This window comes from Melopsittacus undulatus, chromosome Z, assembly GCF_012275295.1.
Source record: "Melopsittacus undulatus isolate bMelUnd1 chromosome Z, bMelUnd1.mat.Z, whole genome shotgun sequence".
Lineage (NCBI taxonomy): Eukaryota > Metazoa > Chordata > Aves > Psittaciformes > Psittaculidae > Melopsittacus > Melopsittacus undulatus.
In genome coordinates, this window is record NC_047557.1 from 25,090,554 (window position 1) to 25,106,356 (window position 15,803).

General features: G+C 35.0%; 1 protein-coding gene across 2 annotated transcripts in view; it reads left to right on the plus strand.

Moving 5' to 3' along the window:
* Positions 1-13,796, plus strand: part of AP3B1 (adaptor related protein complex 3 subunit beta 1) — a 161,013-nt gene extending 147,217 nt beyond the window's left edge. For both annotated transcript variants that reach the window (XM_034073030.1, XM_031042735.2), the window contains exons 26-27: positions 98-236; positions 13,039-13,796. In XM_034073030.1, the coding sequence (XP_033928921.1) occupies positions 98-236; positions 13,039-13,192 (293 nt within the window). In that variant the 3' untranslated portion in view covers positions 13,193-13,796. The remainder of the gene's footprint in view (positions 1-97; positions 237-13,038) is intronic.
* Positions 13,797-15,803: the final 2,007 nt, after the last annotated feature.

The window sequence follows — 15,803 nt, forward strand, 5'->3', positions numbered from 1 at the left end:
AAATGTGGTTTTTTGTTTAGAAGTCTCTTATTTTGGTTTTATGCTTAATAAGAAAGCAAATCTTGAAGTATTCACAATAAAATACTTAACATTTCAGGGATGCTGACTGGAATGAATGAGACATCTGCTACAATAGCTGTTGCTCCACAGAACTCTACTAGACTTGTAATAATTGAGAAGCTAGTGAAGGCAGCAAACCTGGGTGTAGTCTCTTCTGGTCAAGATAACATATACAGGTAAGATTACATCATTCATAGTGGAATCATCTTTTAATATGAATTTGTTAGTTCAAAATCAATCATCATCTGATGCTATTAAGGAAAAAATTTATTATCCACACCTTTAACAGATGAAGTACCTGATTATACTCTAACATAGAGCTCTAAGCAGGTATTAACTTAAGCCTAAGTACTTTTAGCTCTTCATCTGAATGTATATATCTAGACTGTACTGTACACAGTAAGGGCGAGTTGTCAAAGGGAAAATGCAGCCATTTAAAGCACAGTAATTTCAAGAGCATCTGTATGGTTTTTTGACTTTTATTTCTGTTTCTAAAAGCAAGTGGCCTTACTCAAGTGCATCATCTGTGAGAAGCAGCTTATTTTTCCCACATTGTTTTTTGACCTGTGATATCCAGATAGCTAAACCTAGAAGCTGGGTTTTGGTGTTTGTTTCAGGGTTGGCTTTTTTTTTCAGTTGGATGAAGATGCAGATTGAACGTTAAATTGAACATTTATTTGTCCTTCCTGTATTTATGCAAGGAAAAACAGTGATCAGCCACAAAAGTCATTGGCCCTCTCTAAATTCTGAATGTTACTTGTAGATCAATCCATTTCATCCAAAAGCTGTGGTACGGAATGTCAGTGGAATTGATATGATTGTTGGTTAATGACAGCTTTTAATGCGATTGACTCAAAATACTTAGCCCTGTGAATCTGTATGCCTTGTCACTTGTGACAAGAACAAACAGGAAAACTGCCATGTGTTGCAAACTGAGTGGACATAAATAGCAACAGCAAGATGTGATTGGAAGCTGTTAACCTGGTCTTTGAATAAGAAAATGCATGCATTTCTTCTAGAATCTACTAAAGCTGTTCCAGAGTGTGAATTATCTCTTTAGGTCCTGAATATTGCTATTTGAATAAGACCAAAGTATCTTCTTTTAAAACAAAGAACAATGTTTTTCTTTGAAATTTTGCTGACTGAAATGGCTATTTGGAATAGTGAGAATCGCATAGCGTACACAGGACTAATAACCTGGTATTTCTCTTTGTTGGATTTAGTCTTTTTTGCATCACTGGGCATTTGTATTGTATTGCATTAACATTAACCCAGCTGGATTTTCCTATGTATGTGATACGGTCAATGATAAAATTCTGTTTCACCATAAAAACATGGTACAGCAAGTGCGATTGCACTGAAATGATTGTCACTATTGACACCTGCTCCTCCATGAAAGAGTCCTCATTTGTTGCATCCCTGTGGGATTTATACCGCCTCAGCATCAATTCAAAGACTGGGTGAGAGTGTCAAATCAAGAGAGACTGAAGTGTCTGCAGCATACAGGTGTTCTCCATCTTTACCTTATCCATCACCTGAGACTTACCACATAGGGATGGATTGTTTTGTGACTGAGTCTTGAAAAGGCTTCCAAAAGTAATAGCTTGGTTCCTAGCTCAGCCAAAGGTTTCCTGATTGTAGATAAGTTCCTAATTTGATCTTGTTTTTCTCTTGCTCTTTTCAAAAAAAAAAAAAGGAAAAGGGGGTTTTGCACAAAACAGAGTCTGTGACCAGCAGTAAATAAATTGAAGATATACTTCCTGTTGGGTACTCTCCTTCAGAGACAGTGGTTGAAAACATGTTATGGTCAGGCTGAAGTATTCAGAATGTTTTAGAGCATCCTGAAATGTTCTATAATGGTTTTGGTTTGATTCAAAATAGAATGTAGTGAGCCTGCCACAGTAGTTACAGAGTAGTTTGTCTTTATAATATCCATTAGGCATTAAAAATCGTTTGTAACAACTTGAATAGCCTACAAGAAATACCCAGCAATGACAAACATTTAGAAAATAGTCCTTCATTTTCTTTACCATAAGTAACTGTAGTTCGAAGATATTGTGTAGTCATAATTGCAGATAGTTTTTACTGAGAAAAAGAATGGGAATACTAATTAATTGATACTGTGGTGAACCTCTTCGTCTTTTAAATAGCACTACATTATCACTAAAGTAAATTCTAGGTTTAGATAAATGAATATTTGAGATTGATTAGACAAAACTCTGAAACAAATTACTTAAATACATATACACATATAAAAATATACATATATTTAGATTAAATCAACTTTGCCATGAAAGTAAATAAAAATGGAGTCTCTTCTTCCAAAATCTCACAAATGCAAGAAGTGTGTCATGTTTTATTTATGTGACATATACACCATTTCAGGATGTAAATAATGAGTCACCTTTTACCTTAACAGAGCAGTTACAAATTCAATAAAAATATGGTAAAAGTGAATTTTTTTCTATTTCTGCATATTGTCATATGTCTTGTTTTAGTGCAAGCGGTATTTGGGGAAAAAATATACAAGAACTTGTTTTAGCTCATTGTGCTATTCTGTGATGACTACTTCAGCTCACTTCTTGGAAGTCCTTAGTACATACCCTTTTCCACAGAAAAAGAAATATTTTTAAACTGGTGTTTTGCACTGTGCAGCATGAATTGTATTAACCTCTTAATTGGTCATCCCCAACTTAAGTATTTCTATGTAATGATGTCTAATGCCAATAAATTTATATTATCTGGTAATGCAATATACTCATTCAAAATGAAATTACATAGTTTAGTACAGATATATCCAGTGAACACAAACAAGTGTGCGTTTCTTGGGCTTTTTCAGTCTCATGGCAATGACAATGTCATTCTGGTGGGACACAGTTACTGCTCCTTAAATTGGTAGCCCTATTTAGGATTGTATTTTTGCACCAATTAAAATCCTTAGAGCAAATATAGGGAAGATCTGAAAATAAATACTTGAAACAAATATCAACAGAACAGCATGCAGTCACCAATGAGAAATGAAAAAAATACACACCTGTCAAATACATCAGCTGTGTATCAGTCTGTATCACAGTATAGCAACACCTTCTTAGGTGCATTGTTTTCTCTCTTTAGTATATGGTTGCTGAATACTTATGTTTACTTGAAGCATAGTAACTTAATTGTTAACCGAGTGTAGAATAAAATGCAAGATAATACAGTTGATTCTATTTTAAACTGTCTTTTCTGACTGTTTTTATTTGAAGTGATAGCTGCAAAAGCTTTGAACTCAGTAGCCAGGATATATATCAGAACACAAAGGTGCAGATTTATATTCATACATTTGTAAAATAAAGTTGCTATGCCATTTTACTTTCTTAAGTGTAGTTACCTGTTCTTTGAATGAGTTAATATAAGCTAGTAGATTACCGGGCCTTGTAAGGCTGCATATGGTGCATTCTCATGTCCTTAATAGGATTTAGCTATGTATTGATCTCTCTTGCTTTTGTGATCAAGGGGAAACATAATTTCAATTTTAAAGGCTTCTGCCAAAAGCAAGAATGTGAAATACTTTTCAAAGAAAATTTATTTTTTTAGCAGAAAATATAATGTCTCAAATATGGAAACTTCAGAAAAAAAGTGTGTTTTTCTTAAAATATTATTTCACAAGAGTGATTAGGGTATTTTTTTTTCAATTGTATAGCTCTTTCAATGTCTGAGAACTGTTGTTTGTTAAAAATATTTTAAGAAATGAAGGATTGGAAGTGGGTTGAGAAATACATATATGTTGGCAAAGTGATTTCAAAAAGAATCAGCTAAAGCACCAAGCTTCTGTCTAGTGATTCAAACCACACTGTGGGTACCATTTGAATGTCTAAAGACAGAGACATCTAAAGAGAAATATTTGTTGCTGCAGCAAATTAAATCAGTCTGAATAACCACATTTAGAGACTAGGTACTTTTCATTTGAAGTATTTCTGCTGTTTATTGTCAGTGGGGAAAGTCTCCCGGGAATTCTTCCTTCTTTAAGGTAAGAGGATACATAATTGAGGACATTTACTTCCTCAAAGTTGATTCTTCTATGGACCATAACTTCAGCTCCGTATCTCTATCTTGGCAATAATAGTCATTGTTTTATATATCAAAAATAAACTCTAGGTTATTCTCTTCAATTCCAAAATCTGATGAGATGAAGACGGTATTCAACTCAAGATTTTCAGTATTTTTGATTTTAACAAACACAAGCCTTATTTATCCAGAAATGCCCTTCGTGTTAGTGCTACCTTCAGATTTGTTGCTTATTCCCCTCACATGAATATTGTAAATTCTTCTGTAAATATTGTAAATTCTTCTGTAATTTCCAGCTCCATAATCTTCTACCAGGGTAGGTAACCTTCGTTTTCTTGACTTCTAATATAGCAAAAGGCAACAGATGGTGACAAACTGAAAAGACTAGTTGCACACTTTTACACTTGAATGTTCTTACATACCCCTTGAAAATGTCAAAATATTGTCAATTATTGTGTAAGGCTGCACGAAGGAGAGGGATTTCAGGGTAAATTGGCTTAGAAAGAAAATAATGGAAATACACATTTCCACTCTCTACAAAAGATAGTACAAAAGCTTTTAATATATACACAGTAGCATATAGCAAAAAAGTCTGTTCAGAGCTGGCATCATCGGGAGCGAACTGGATTTGCTTCTTCCCTCTTTCACTTTGTTTTATGCTTGAGTGATTCTCTTGGCATCAGAACTGACTTCCTCTCTGCCTTCTACTTCCTGAAGCATTTCTTAAATGGGATACATTGCACTCTAGGGCCCTCAGTGATCATGGCTCTACAAAGTGATGTAAGGTAGAACACCTTTTCCATGCTTTTTGTTCTCAAAGACTTTACTTGTACATTACCCAATCAGTCAGATAAAAGTCTGAACCTATCAGGTTGGATATGAAGGACAAATTTTGGTCAACCTCAACTAATTTAATAGTCCATTGAACTAGTCTGCCACTGCTGTTGTATTTTGGAAGCAATCCACAATTAGTAACAGGAAATAGTTGGGTTAGAATGTGAGCGTGGTGTCATCTACATCTCTTTTCTACTGTTCATCAGGATGGCCTTAACCATTGACCTCAGCACTCTGAGACACATGACAGCATTAATTTCAGTCCTCTAATTCGAGATGGGCAAGTCTGTAATTTCAGCAACCCAATAGCGACAACCTGGGGTTTTGAAGACAATCAAACCTCAGCTCCTTTCAACACTGAAGCCTTAATCAGCTTCAGAACAGCCATTTCACATTTCAAAATAACGAATTTAATATCCTTCTCTATTACAATCATGAAAGTTGTCATTCTGATAGCTGTCTCTCCTTCCTAGAGATCACGAGAACTTGCGGAAGGAAGATTCTAATCTCTTGGTGTGTCTTCATAGTAGACACCTGAATTAGCTGCAAACAAGCTAGCTTTTAAACAAGAAGTATGAAATAGCACTTCTGCTCATTGCTGGTACAGGTCTAATTAGCTAAAGCACAACATTGCACACAGTGACTATGCTGCTTTTGGGATCTATATTTTTAAGGACACTTAACTGAACCACAGAGATACACCATTTTGTTCAGAAGTTCTGTAGTACTCATGGTTGACATACATGACCTGTGTGATTTTGTGAATAAGCAAGTATTGAATGAGATGTAAAATATCTTCCACCTGTCTTTTGGAGGTTTGCATTAGTATCTTTTACCAAAATCAAAACTATACTTTGTAATTTCTTTTAATATGACAGTAAGCACACTGCAATGGATAAGCATTGAAATACTGAAGAACATGAAAGCAAGTAGACCCAACATAGAAACTTTCATAAAATACTTGAAAATCAGAAGTCCAAGGATCAACACTTGTTTTTCACTAGCCTTTATTCCCCATCCCATGAATCAGCCTGACAGTCTGGTTGTACTCAACCCTTTTTATCATTTTGCAACCTGTCATGTCCCATTTATAGTATATTGGCAGACTGATTCTCAAAGGAAAGAGGGTTTTGTTTACAGACAGTTTTGGTTATCAGAGAATGGCACGCTTAGTAATCAGTTATCCTCCCCACATCTTTTTAATCCAGCAACACTTACTGTGGGAAGAAAAGGTATGTCATTGTGCATATGTATAGGTAGGTTTATATTGAAGAAAACCCCATTTAAAGGGGTTCACCTGGAAAATTTTACTGTGTATGTAAACTTCCAATTTGTACTAAATTTGGAAGAATTCTCAGGCAGAAAGTTGGTGGTCAGACCCTATCAGCTTACTGTAACTAACAACTGCATCTACTTCCAGAATGTCAGAAAGGAAGTGCTATCACCTCTATATCGATGATAAACACAGTGTAGAAATTTCTTAGAAATATAAATTGTTTATAGCTGCTTCATTTGAATCCAAACATAGGTTCTCAGCACCTGACAAACAGGTCTTACAGATCCAGGAAGACTGTTTTTAAAAGACCTTTTCTGCTCTGTGTGCACTCAAAAGTCTTTCCTAAGATTTTTTACTAAGCCATTGGCCTGTTGGAGAGCTTAAATGAAGTGAAATCTCCCTCTGGCAGTAGCTCCTTTGACGCAGTTGTGTGGACTGTTCTGCTTCCGTGGTTCCTTAGCTGTGGGGCTCAGTCATCTTTTTCTCCTCTTCTAGAAAGCTGCAATGAGTAGCTGAGTAAATAAAGTTGTAATAGGCATGCAGCCTTGGTTTTGCTTCCTAGTTTCTCAAGTAGGAATTAATTAGAGAGCTAAATACCCTAGACAAAGCAGTTTCTCAGTTAGCCTTTACCTATAGGAGACAGAATTCTAAGGATTATAGTATATCCACATCCACAGTATTTCAGCCTTCATTGTAACCAGAAGTTGTAAACTCTTAATGTTTTCTAGATTTATGATGGAAGTAATTCTAGCTTTTCTGAAAATCAAACAAACGAACCTGCCCTACTGGGCTAACAATTTTTTTTTTTTTTTTTTTTTGCCAGACAAGACTAGAAGTCTTCCTGATAAGTCACTATTCTTAGGGAAATATTTTTATTTCTAGAGAAAATGAAAACAAATTCTTAAATGTGAAAGTACTCATTCAGTATTTTTTACTACATACTTCTTAATTTCTTAATCAAATCCTAATGCTCCAAACCTTCAAACTTTCCCCCCTGCTAAAGAGGGGCCCTATATGTATTAATACAGTTTTCACATATTAGCAGCACATACAGATTTTGATTAACTGGTACAAATTACTTGATGAAGAGAATGCCTTTCTACAACATCATTTTAAGGCCCTTAACCTTTGTAATATATTATTGTATTTAAGGAGCTTGCATGTGGATTGCAAAATTTAAAAATAACATGGGAAAATCAGGATTTAGCTAAACATTAAAAGTGTGTGAGTGAGTCATGTTAGATATGAGGTTAATCAAAACAGATTGTTCTAGCCTAGCTTATTTGCTGTCCACTAGAGGACAGCACTGATTTGTATCTGAATGCTGTAAAGTGAAAAATATGTGCAGCATTTTCTATGAAAAACAAACAGGAATCTTCTGAGCCAGTTGTTTAAGCAGAAAACATTTAACACTTAAGAAATCTGACCAAACAGAAGAATACCTTTGATTTGAAAGATCTCTGAAGAGCTTTAATATTTTCATATTTTTTTAAGGTAGCTTACTTTCTTGGAAGTAAATTATTTTTTCTGCAAATTAAAATGTATGGCCTGTTTTAAAAACGGACTTATGTAATTATCAAATATTTACCATACTAAATGCCTGATTCTTCAAGAAAAATAAAAAGAATAAACTAGATGAGAAAACAAAATAGATTGAGAGTTACAATGGTATTTTTTTAGGTGTGAGGACTAAATATGTTGATTCAAGCTTTTACCTTACTGAAGTTTTGGGGAAGAGGTATAAATATTGACATACAAAAATGCTGGAATTTTTGAAGTAAAGGTAAATTTGGAGAATGATAAAAAGTTCATGCAGCATCTTTTTGAATGTATGTAGTAGTGCTGTGTATTGAACATTAAGTTCAGAAAACTCACTTGCGTTCCTGCATTTTTGTTAGAGGTGCAGTGCAACTGCTCACTGGCAGCTGAGGACAAACGCAAAATCTATTTTGGTAATAGAACTACAAATTTTAAAAACATAGTAATCGTTTGACTGCAATTTACCTTACAATTTCATTATTTTATTAAAACCAAAAATAGTTAATATTGATAATAACTGCATTATGGTAGTGACTTAAACATTTTGAACAATTTTTTCTAAGATAGTGTTAAAATCACATGACATACTAGAAAAATGAAAATGTCAATATTATTTTAAAGGTAAATATTAATCAAATTTTATTAATAATAACCAATGTTAGACAAGGGGTTTTTTTCCAAGATGTTAAAATTACCATGTTAAAAAAAAATCCTTCGTTTTGTGAGTATATTTCTGCTTATGTTTTAGCATTAAGCTTACTCTAGCCCCAGGTCAGAACTCATACATAGTAATGCTATTATGTATAGTTCTTTTTTGTGTTCTAATGCTTACACAGAGAACGATTACAGGTAAATTAGTAATTTAGCCAATTTTTAGATCAAATGTTAATTATAGAGTCAAACTTGTACATGATAGAATTTACCAGAGTAAGGTGAAGATTCACAGTAATAAAAATGTAAATTTTTTTTGTTGTCCAATTAATAGACTGGAAGGTACTTCCAGTTGTTCATTCTTATATTTTTACAAATTGAAGACAAATTCACAGCACTTGGGTTTTTTTCACCCCCTCTGAATATATTCATTGCATAACTTGATTACACATTTGTCAACTTTGGACTAATTATTTTTCTACAGCTAGGGCAGGGCACTGCATCTTCTGATTGTCTTTCTTACTAATAGGATTCTATCTGCTTGAGCAGGCAGTAATTGAAGGTTTCATGTACAAGATTTAAAGAAAAGACAATGGAAAAAAAAAAAGTTTTAGCCTCCATGGGCCATTATCACTGTTTCTGGTAAGCAATAGAACAGAAAAAGGAAAAAAGCTTAGCTTGAAAAGAAAAACCAGAGAGAGAGAAGAGCACCCGACAGGAGAGAATGTATGTTTTAATGCTGTTGAATTATGCATAACAAACTTGCTCTGCTGTAAACGGTTATCCTGATAGTGACCGTTCAGGTCTAAATTTACTTTCTCAAATGTTGAATTTTAAAGAGCAGATTTTGAGTTACTCTGTTGCTGTCTATTCACTGGTGCGGAATTTTCATAACCTTTCCCCATAAAATGCCTTTCCTGTAGATTTTAGCTATCCTCTGTTCACAAGTAAAGGGGAAAACTTGCTCATCTGTGGTTAAGCTAGTCATCATTACAAAGCCAGGGTTTGGCAAATGCGGTCACATTGTGACATTAAACTCCTGGATAGTTAAACCATTGTATGGTTAATACTATTGAATGACATTAAACCATTGTATGGTTAAACCACAACACTGGTGCTCTGTCATTTCCCTTTATATCAGCTATAAATAAAATATTTCTATGTGATAATCCTTAACAGATCTTATCTTCATAGAAAGAGACCAAGAATGTGTACTTGATTTTTAACTCCTGAAAGACATTTCTAAAAATATACAGTCCTTTCTTGATGTTGATTTAGAATTGATTCTTAATACATATTTCCTTATCTACTGAAAAGTACTGTATTTATGGAGAAATAATCTGTGAACTCCTTTTTTTTTTCATGTCACATAGCCTCAATATTTAACATTCATTTAAAAGAAATGAATATATTTGGAAAAATATACCTCACATTGTTATTTGTCTAATCCGTCTTGATTTTTTTTAAATGGGAAAGCTATTAACAGTTGCAAATCTTCCTGAATATTTTTAATTAAGTAAAATCTATTTTATAATTAATATTATCACAGAAAGAAAAATAGAAAATAACTCCAGTGTAGCAGAAAGAAACATCTTAAAATTATTAGTAAATATTTGGTTCTGTTTTCTGAATGGTATTCTCATTTACTTACTTTTTTTTTCATGTTCATTGATGCATCATTTGTTGCAACAGAACCATGTTCATAATATAATGTCATATGCTAAGAATTGTCCATAGGACAAGTCCTTTTGGACCTACAACCAACTACTTTACAGATAAGATTTTAATGTACTGCAGGGCCATTTCCAAGGTTTATTTCATTGTATGAATTATGATAGGTTTTATTATCTTTTCACAATTTTTTTAAAATTCAAAATCTAACCTTTAAGACATTATCAGCTTTCAGAAAAAAGTAAAAAATAATTACCTTGTGGGGAAAAGTTTCTTGCAAATAAATATCTAATATACTATTAGAGTGATGATTTTTTGCTGCTGAAAGGTTTTTTTTTTTAATGGCTTTCTGGTCTAACCATTTTGCTGAGCAGAACACACATTTTGGAAAATCCAGGTGGGCTTTTTAAGAGTAAGCATAGAAATGCAGTAACATGTACTTAGTTGAAAAAACACTACCAACCAAATCCTTCAGTGCAGTACTTGCAAAGTATCTAAATATTTAGCAAATCAGTTTTACTGTTAGTCTTCTAACTGAAGGTCAACTGCTTCATCCTTTTATAACTCTGTTCAGTTTCAGAGATCATACATGCATACTTGTGTTATTATTCTCCTTAGAAACAAAATTATCTTCCCTATTTTAAGGAACAGATTTTGATTTTTAGAGTTCAAAATCAGTGCTAAACCCATCGTGTGATTGTTCGTCTATACACTCTTTTTTAATTGCAAACTAAGTCATCCTGTATTGTTCCAATTCTTTTTTTGCACCAAGCGATTCCAGATCGGTGACCATTGATACAAACCAATTAGCCAATGCTAGTTATGCATACTAATGCTTTGTGTAAAATCATCCTGGTATCAGACTCTTTGTATCTTGCAAACCATATACAAACTCACATTTTACTGATTTTGTGTATTTTGTTCAGAAGTATGGAAAAGTACTATTGATTCCCTATGTGATTTTGCAAATCCACATGTAAAAATGCCATAGCAAAACTCATCTGTGATGCTTTGGGCCACCTTGGCTTTTGCAGACCGCTGATTTCGTATCACTTTCAGCTTTTAATAATAGAGGGTAAAATCAAGCCTTGAGGCTGTGAAACACAGCGGGAGTGCCAACTACCAACCCATTTATGTGCATGCTCAGACATAATCTGCTTCTATGTTGTCCCAAGACACAACTGTTAAGTAAATAAAGTGACTAATAAGACTATTGTTTCTATAATTATCCCTTCCCCCTGTCAAAATCAACCAGAGAAATAGTCATCTTCTACATCGCAGTGCAAATAGATGAAATCATTGATACAACTAGCTAAGTAGATAATTTTTATAATAGTAACGTTGTTTTAGAACCTCATATTAAAGGGAGAGGTCTTTGAATGTATCTATAATCCGGACAAAAGAAATAGATTGACCTGTGATGGGTGACATTAGAGAAGTGCCCCGTGTTTCTTTAATTAGTATAATGTGTTATGAGATTTTGGTATGCATATTCTAAAACGAAAAAAGAGAAATTACTTCTCGTTTAAAAAGAACCTGCTTCCTGCTTAAGTGGCTAATATTTTAATTAAGTCTAGAGTGAAGTTTTTTTGAGTATCTCCTGATAAACTCCCTCCTTTATGTTGATGGTAATTAAACAGATCCCCAAGGGCTTGGGCAGGCGCTTTGCAAGGCCCATGCTAATTGTGAGACATGAGACACTGACCAGTTGGTTTGCTCTTGAATAGCCCACAGCGTGCTGTCAGCCCAGCAGTTTGATTTTTCTGTATTGTGAGCTGTTGTCAGGGCTAACTGGGTCCTATTGTGGCTGAAGATGTTGCGCAAATTGAGGCAGATGGCTCTGATTCAGACACGTGTCATTCAGAAAGAGGAGAGGAGATTGGCCCTGCAAAGTGGGGTCAGACTGGGTCACAGACCTGCTCTACACTTGTTAGTGTTTTCAAAAGCCCATGCGCAGCAACCTCGTTGTTGTCAAGTAATCAAGGGGGGTGGGGGAGGCGAAGGGCAAGATAAAATCCATGGTGTGCTCCTTGTGGAAGATGGAAGAGGAGGCTGTTGCCATCCTCTTCCTTCTCTTCCCGTCTCTTGGGCCTGGCTGTGCATGCAAAATGAATTAACAGGATTGACAGAAGTTCATTGTGCCTAAAATGGCTTTTCAGTCAATTGCGGTGCTTAAAAGGCTAGTTTTGCTTTTAATTCCATGTAATTAGTGGGTTCTTCATGTCTTGGAATTTAGTAATGGTGCATTAAACCTAACTTTTTTTTGTATGTTTGGTTGAGGTTTTGGAGGGGTTTTATTTGCTTTGTAGGATTTTTAATAATTCTAATATATTTATAATTATTGGCCATGTTTTTATATTAAATATTATGTAGATAAATTAACAGAATAATTTGGTGTTTTGCTGTTAACCATTATTTCAAATAATTGTGTTTGATGTTTGTAACTTTGGCTGGGTTTACTTTGAATTAATTCCCAAGATGGCAGGAGGATGCACTTTTCTAGAAGTACAATAATTTTGCTTTTTTGGAAGTGCTGTACTGCGTTTAACATAGTTACATTTTCTTTAGAGCACCAGATAATGACAGTTATCCATGGGAAACTCCATACAGCTGAATTCAAGTTGCCAATGTGCATGAGTATTATAGATGAATTGAAGAATCAGAATTTACATGATTTTATTTAAATAGTGTTTAGTTTGTGCTATTAAATGCACAATTTTGCATTATACTTTTTGTTTTTCCTTAAATGCAAAAATATTTACACAATGCTGAATTAATAACTTCTATCTGAAGTATTTATGGAGGTTTTTATGGTTTATCCTCTGAAATTCACTAATGAAATTGGAGGCATTTTTTCTTTTTATTTGAGCTCATTTAACTTTTCCAGAAAGAAATATTAGCAGTCTTTGACCTTAAGTTCTTCAGTGATTTTCATTTGTTAATTTTCCTTTCCCCTCCAGGTTTGCTGCGAAGACTGTGCACAGTGGGTCACTGATGCTAGTCACAGTGGAGCTGAAGGAGAGCTCTACAGCACAGCTCGTCATAAACACTGAGAAAACTGTGATTGGTTCTGTTCTGCTGCGGGAGCTGAAGCCTGTCCTGTCCCAGGGGTAACCTGCTTACATCTGGACTTCAGAATCTGGCACACAACAAAAGTGCCTGGCATCGACTAGTGCTGCCTTTCATTTATAATAATAGCCCTTCCATCTGGCAGTGGGGGAAGAATACACTCTTGACATTCTTGTCTTCTGCTTTAGAATGCTAGTGTGTATCTGTCATGTACACTAGTCCTTTCCTTTTTTTCTGCTTGCTAACCAAAGAACATATATTTTACTGTCAGTTCTCTGTGCTTTAAAGTGTATTTCCCATTTTTCTACCCCAGTCCTTCCCTCTCTGCTCCCTGTTCCCTTCTTCCATTACCTTTCTTCCCAAATAGTTTTGTCCATTTTAGTGGACAAATACTAGATAATAAAGTTCAAGGGAAATCACACTGCTTGAAAACTGAGTTAAAATGGCAGGTGGGTTCCAGCAATGTAACAGTGATGTGGTTCAGAGAGGGCTTTTTTGCATAAGCGTAAAAGTACAATAGGTACAGGAAAATGGTGTTTGCTTTCTGGAAATGCTTGTAAACCTGAACGTGTCTATTAAAAACATTGTTCCCACCTACTGCCATTTTCTGAAAAATTTCTGTTAAGGTGCCAATAAAGAAGTGCTATGAGCAGAGGCTTCCTCTTTCTTGTTTTGGTAGAGAACTGATAACAATAATAATTAGTATTGTATATAACTGGTTAATTAAAATAAGTACAAGGTAGGATGCTACACACACATCAGCTCTTACTGTAATTCTCTGCTATGTGGATACACTTTTGTTAATAAAGCCAGTAACTGCCTATTTTCAAATTGGCCCATTCATAAAATACTGATTTAATTATTAGGCGTATTACATTAAATACTATTAGACTGTTGTGACAAATACTATCATCTAGCTTAATAAATTATTCAGATCTTTGCTATCAATTTTGTAAACTGAGATTAAAAAGCCTCCCACCTGTGCTTTCATTCAACTAGGGCTGAAAGGACCAACAGCCATGAAAACTTTGTTGCCCCCAGTTTTCTGCCTATAGCCTGGGTGTCACTGGTTTTCACCTTCCCTTCACATTCTGGTTACATGTTAGGACTGCATGTGCTAAGCTTTGTCATTTCCTATCAGTTCTCCACACTTCCAGCATGGCTTTTCCTAGTCACTCATGGCTCTGCTGTAGATGTTTTCATGACACTGAAAAGGTATTTTGACAAGAGTACCCTTGCTCTGTCACCAGGACCCTTGCATGGTCCTTTGATGCTAAGTGCTGCTAGTTTTGTTTAGCTTGCTGGGTGACAGGAAGTACTGCTTCATCAGAAATGCTTTGCTGCACATCAGAAAATTCTTCTAAAATTTTCTAAGTCTAAAAGGTAGCTCCATCATGTAGCAGAGTTTACTGGCAAATTCTGAAGAGGGGTGGAGTTTTTAGGTATTTAAGTAGCACTTCTGTGAGAAAGTAAGTTCTAGGTTCTGCTAGGACCCAAAATGTACTTGTATTTGTCAGACAAAGAAACAGGAATCTTAAGCCCTCAACAGAAATGTACATGTTCTTAATCAACGTTTACATTATTTTCTGAAGTCCTAATCCTGCATTTAGTTTTTTCTTGAATTGCAGTTCTCAAGTGTGGTGTAAAAGTTATTCAAACGTGAAAAATTAATCAGTGTAGAAAATACTGTCATCTCGGAGAAAACGCAGGTTGCTCTTAGATAGTGTTTGATATTAAGACTCAGTGAGAAGGTAATGGAAAAAGCTGCAGAACCACACTTCCTGGGATAAGACAACTCCAAAAGCTTCAACCGTGTTTGTAAAGGAGAAAACAAGAATTGTTTTTTTCAGCAGTGTTAAGTCAAAGGAAAGCATATTAATATTCTCTAAGCTGCACATGGTGCTGAGTAATTTTTGCCTCCCTAGAGTAATTTATACACTTCAGTAGTGAAGCCCAGAAATGTGTATAGGATATTTGGGGAGCTTCTGGTATTAATTTACATATTTCAACACTTTCAGACTTGGTCCAATGGTTCAGTAGCTCTCAATACAGGTATCTGGGCTGTGTGATTTGAAAATTCATGCTGTCTTCCCCAAATAGTAATTTGGAGAGGAACTTTATTTAAAGACAGATACTTAAATAGTGAAATATCCCTGCACGTAATAAAGCTATTGTCTTCAGGAGTATAAACATGAACATATGTACATGTATTTAGAGTGGAAGTTGCACTCTGTCATAATTCAGCGAGTTAGCAGTAGTTAACAATAGCTTCTTGGTTTTGCTGTGTGCTATTTTTATCCAATTTCTTCCATACCTTTCATCATTTATAGAGGCATATTATTAGGATGTGAACTAGATGACTAGTTTAAATTGCAGTCTAGTATTCACTTCAGAGTGATGTACTTGTACCAGGTACCAGCGGCTCCTGCCTCTGTGGGCAGGCTTTTCAGTCAAGAGCTGTATACCGAAAAGTACATGCTTCTGCAAGAATCTGGACCTGGGCAGCCTTGGAACACAACTGCATGCACAACTCAGGCCACGGGAGCAACGCATTGCAGGACTGGTGAGGTGGGTTTTGCTAAGATGGTTAGGGAATTATATCAAGGTCTAGTTTCGGGAGTAGCAGATGAGGGTTGAATATGTAAATTATGGAGAG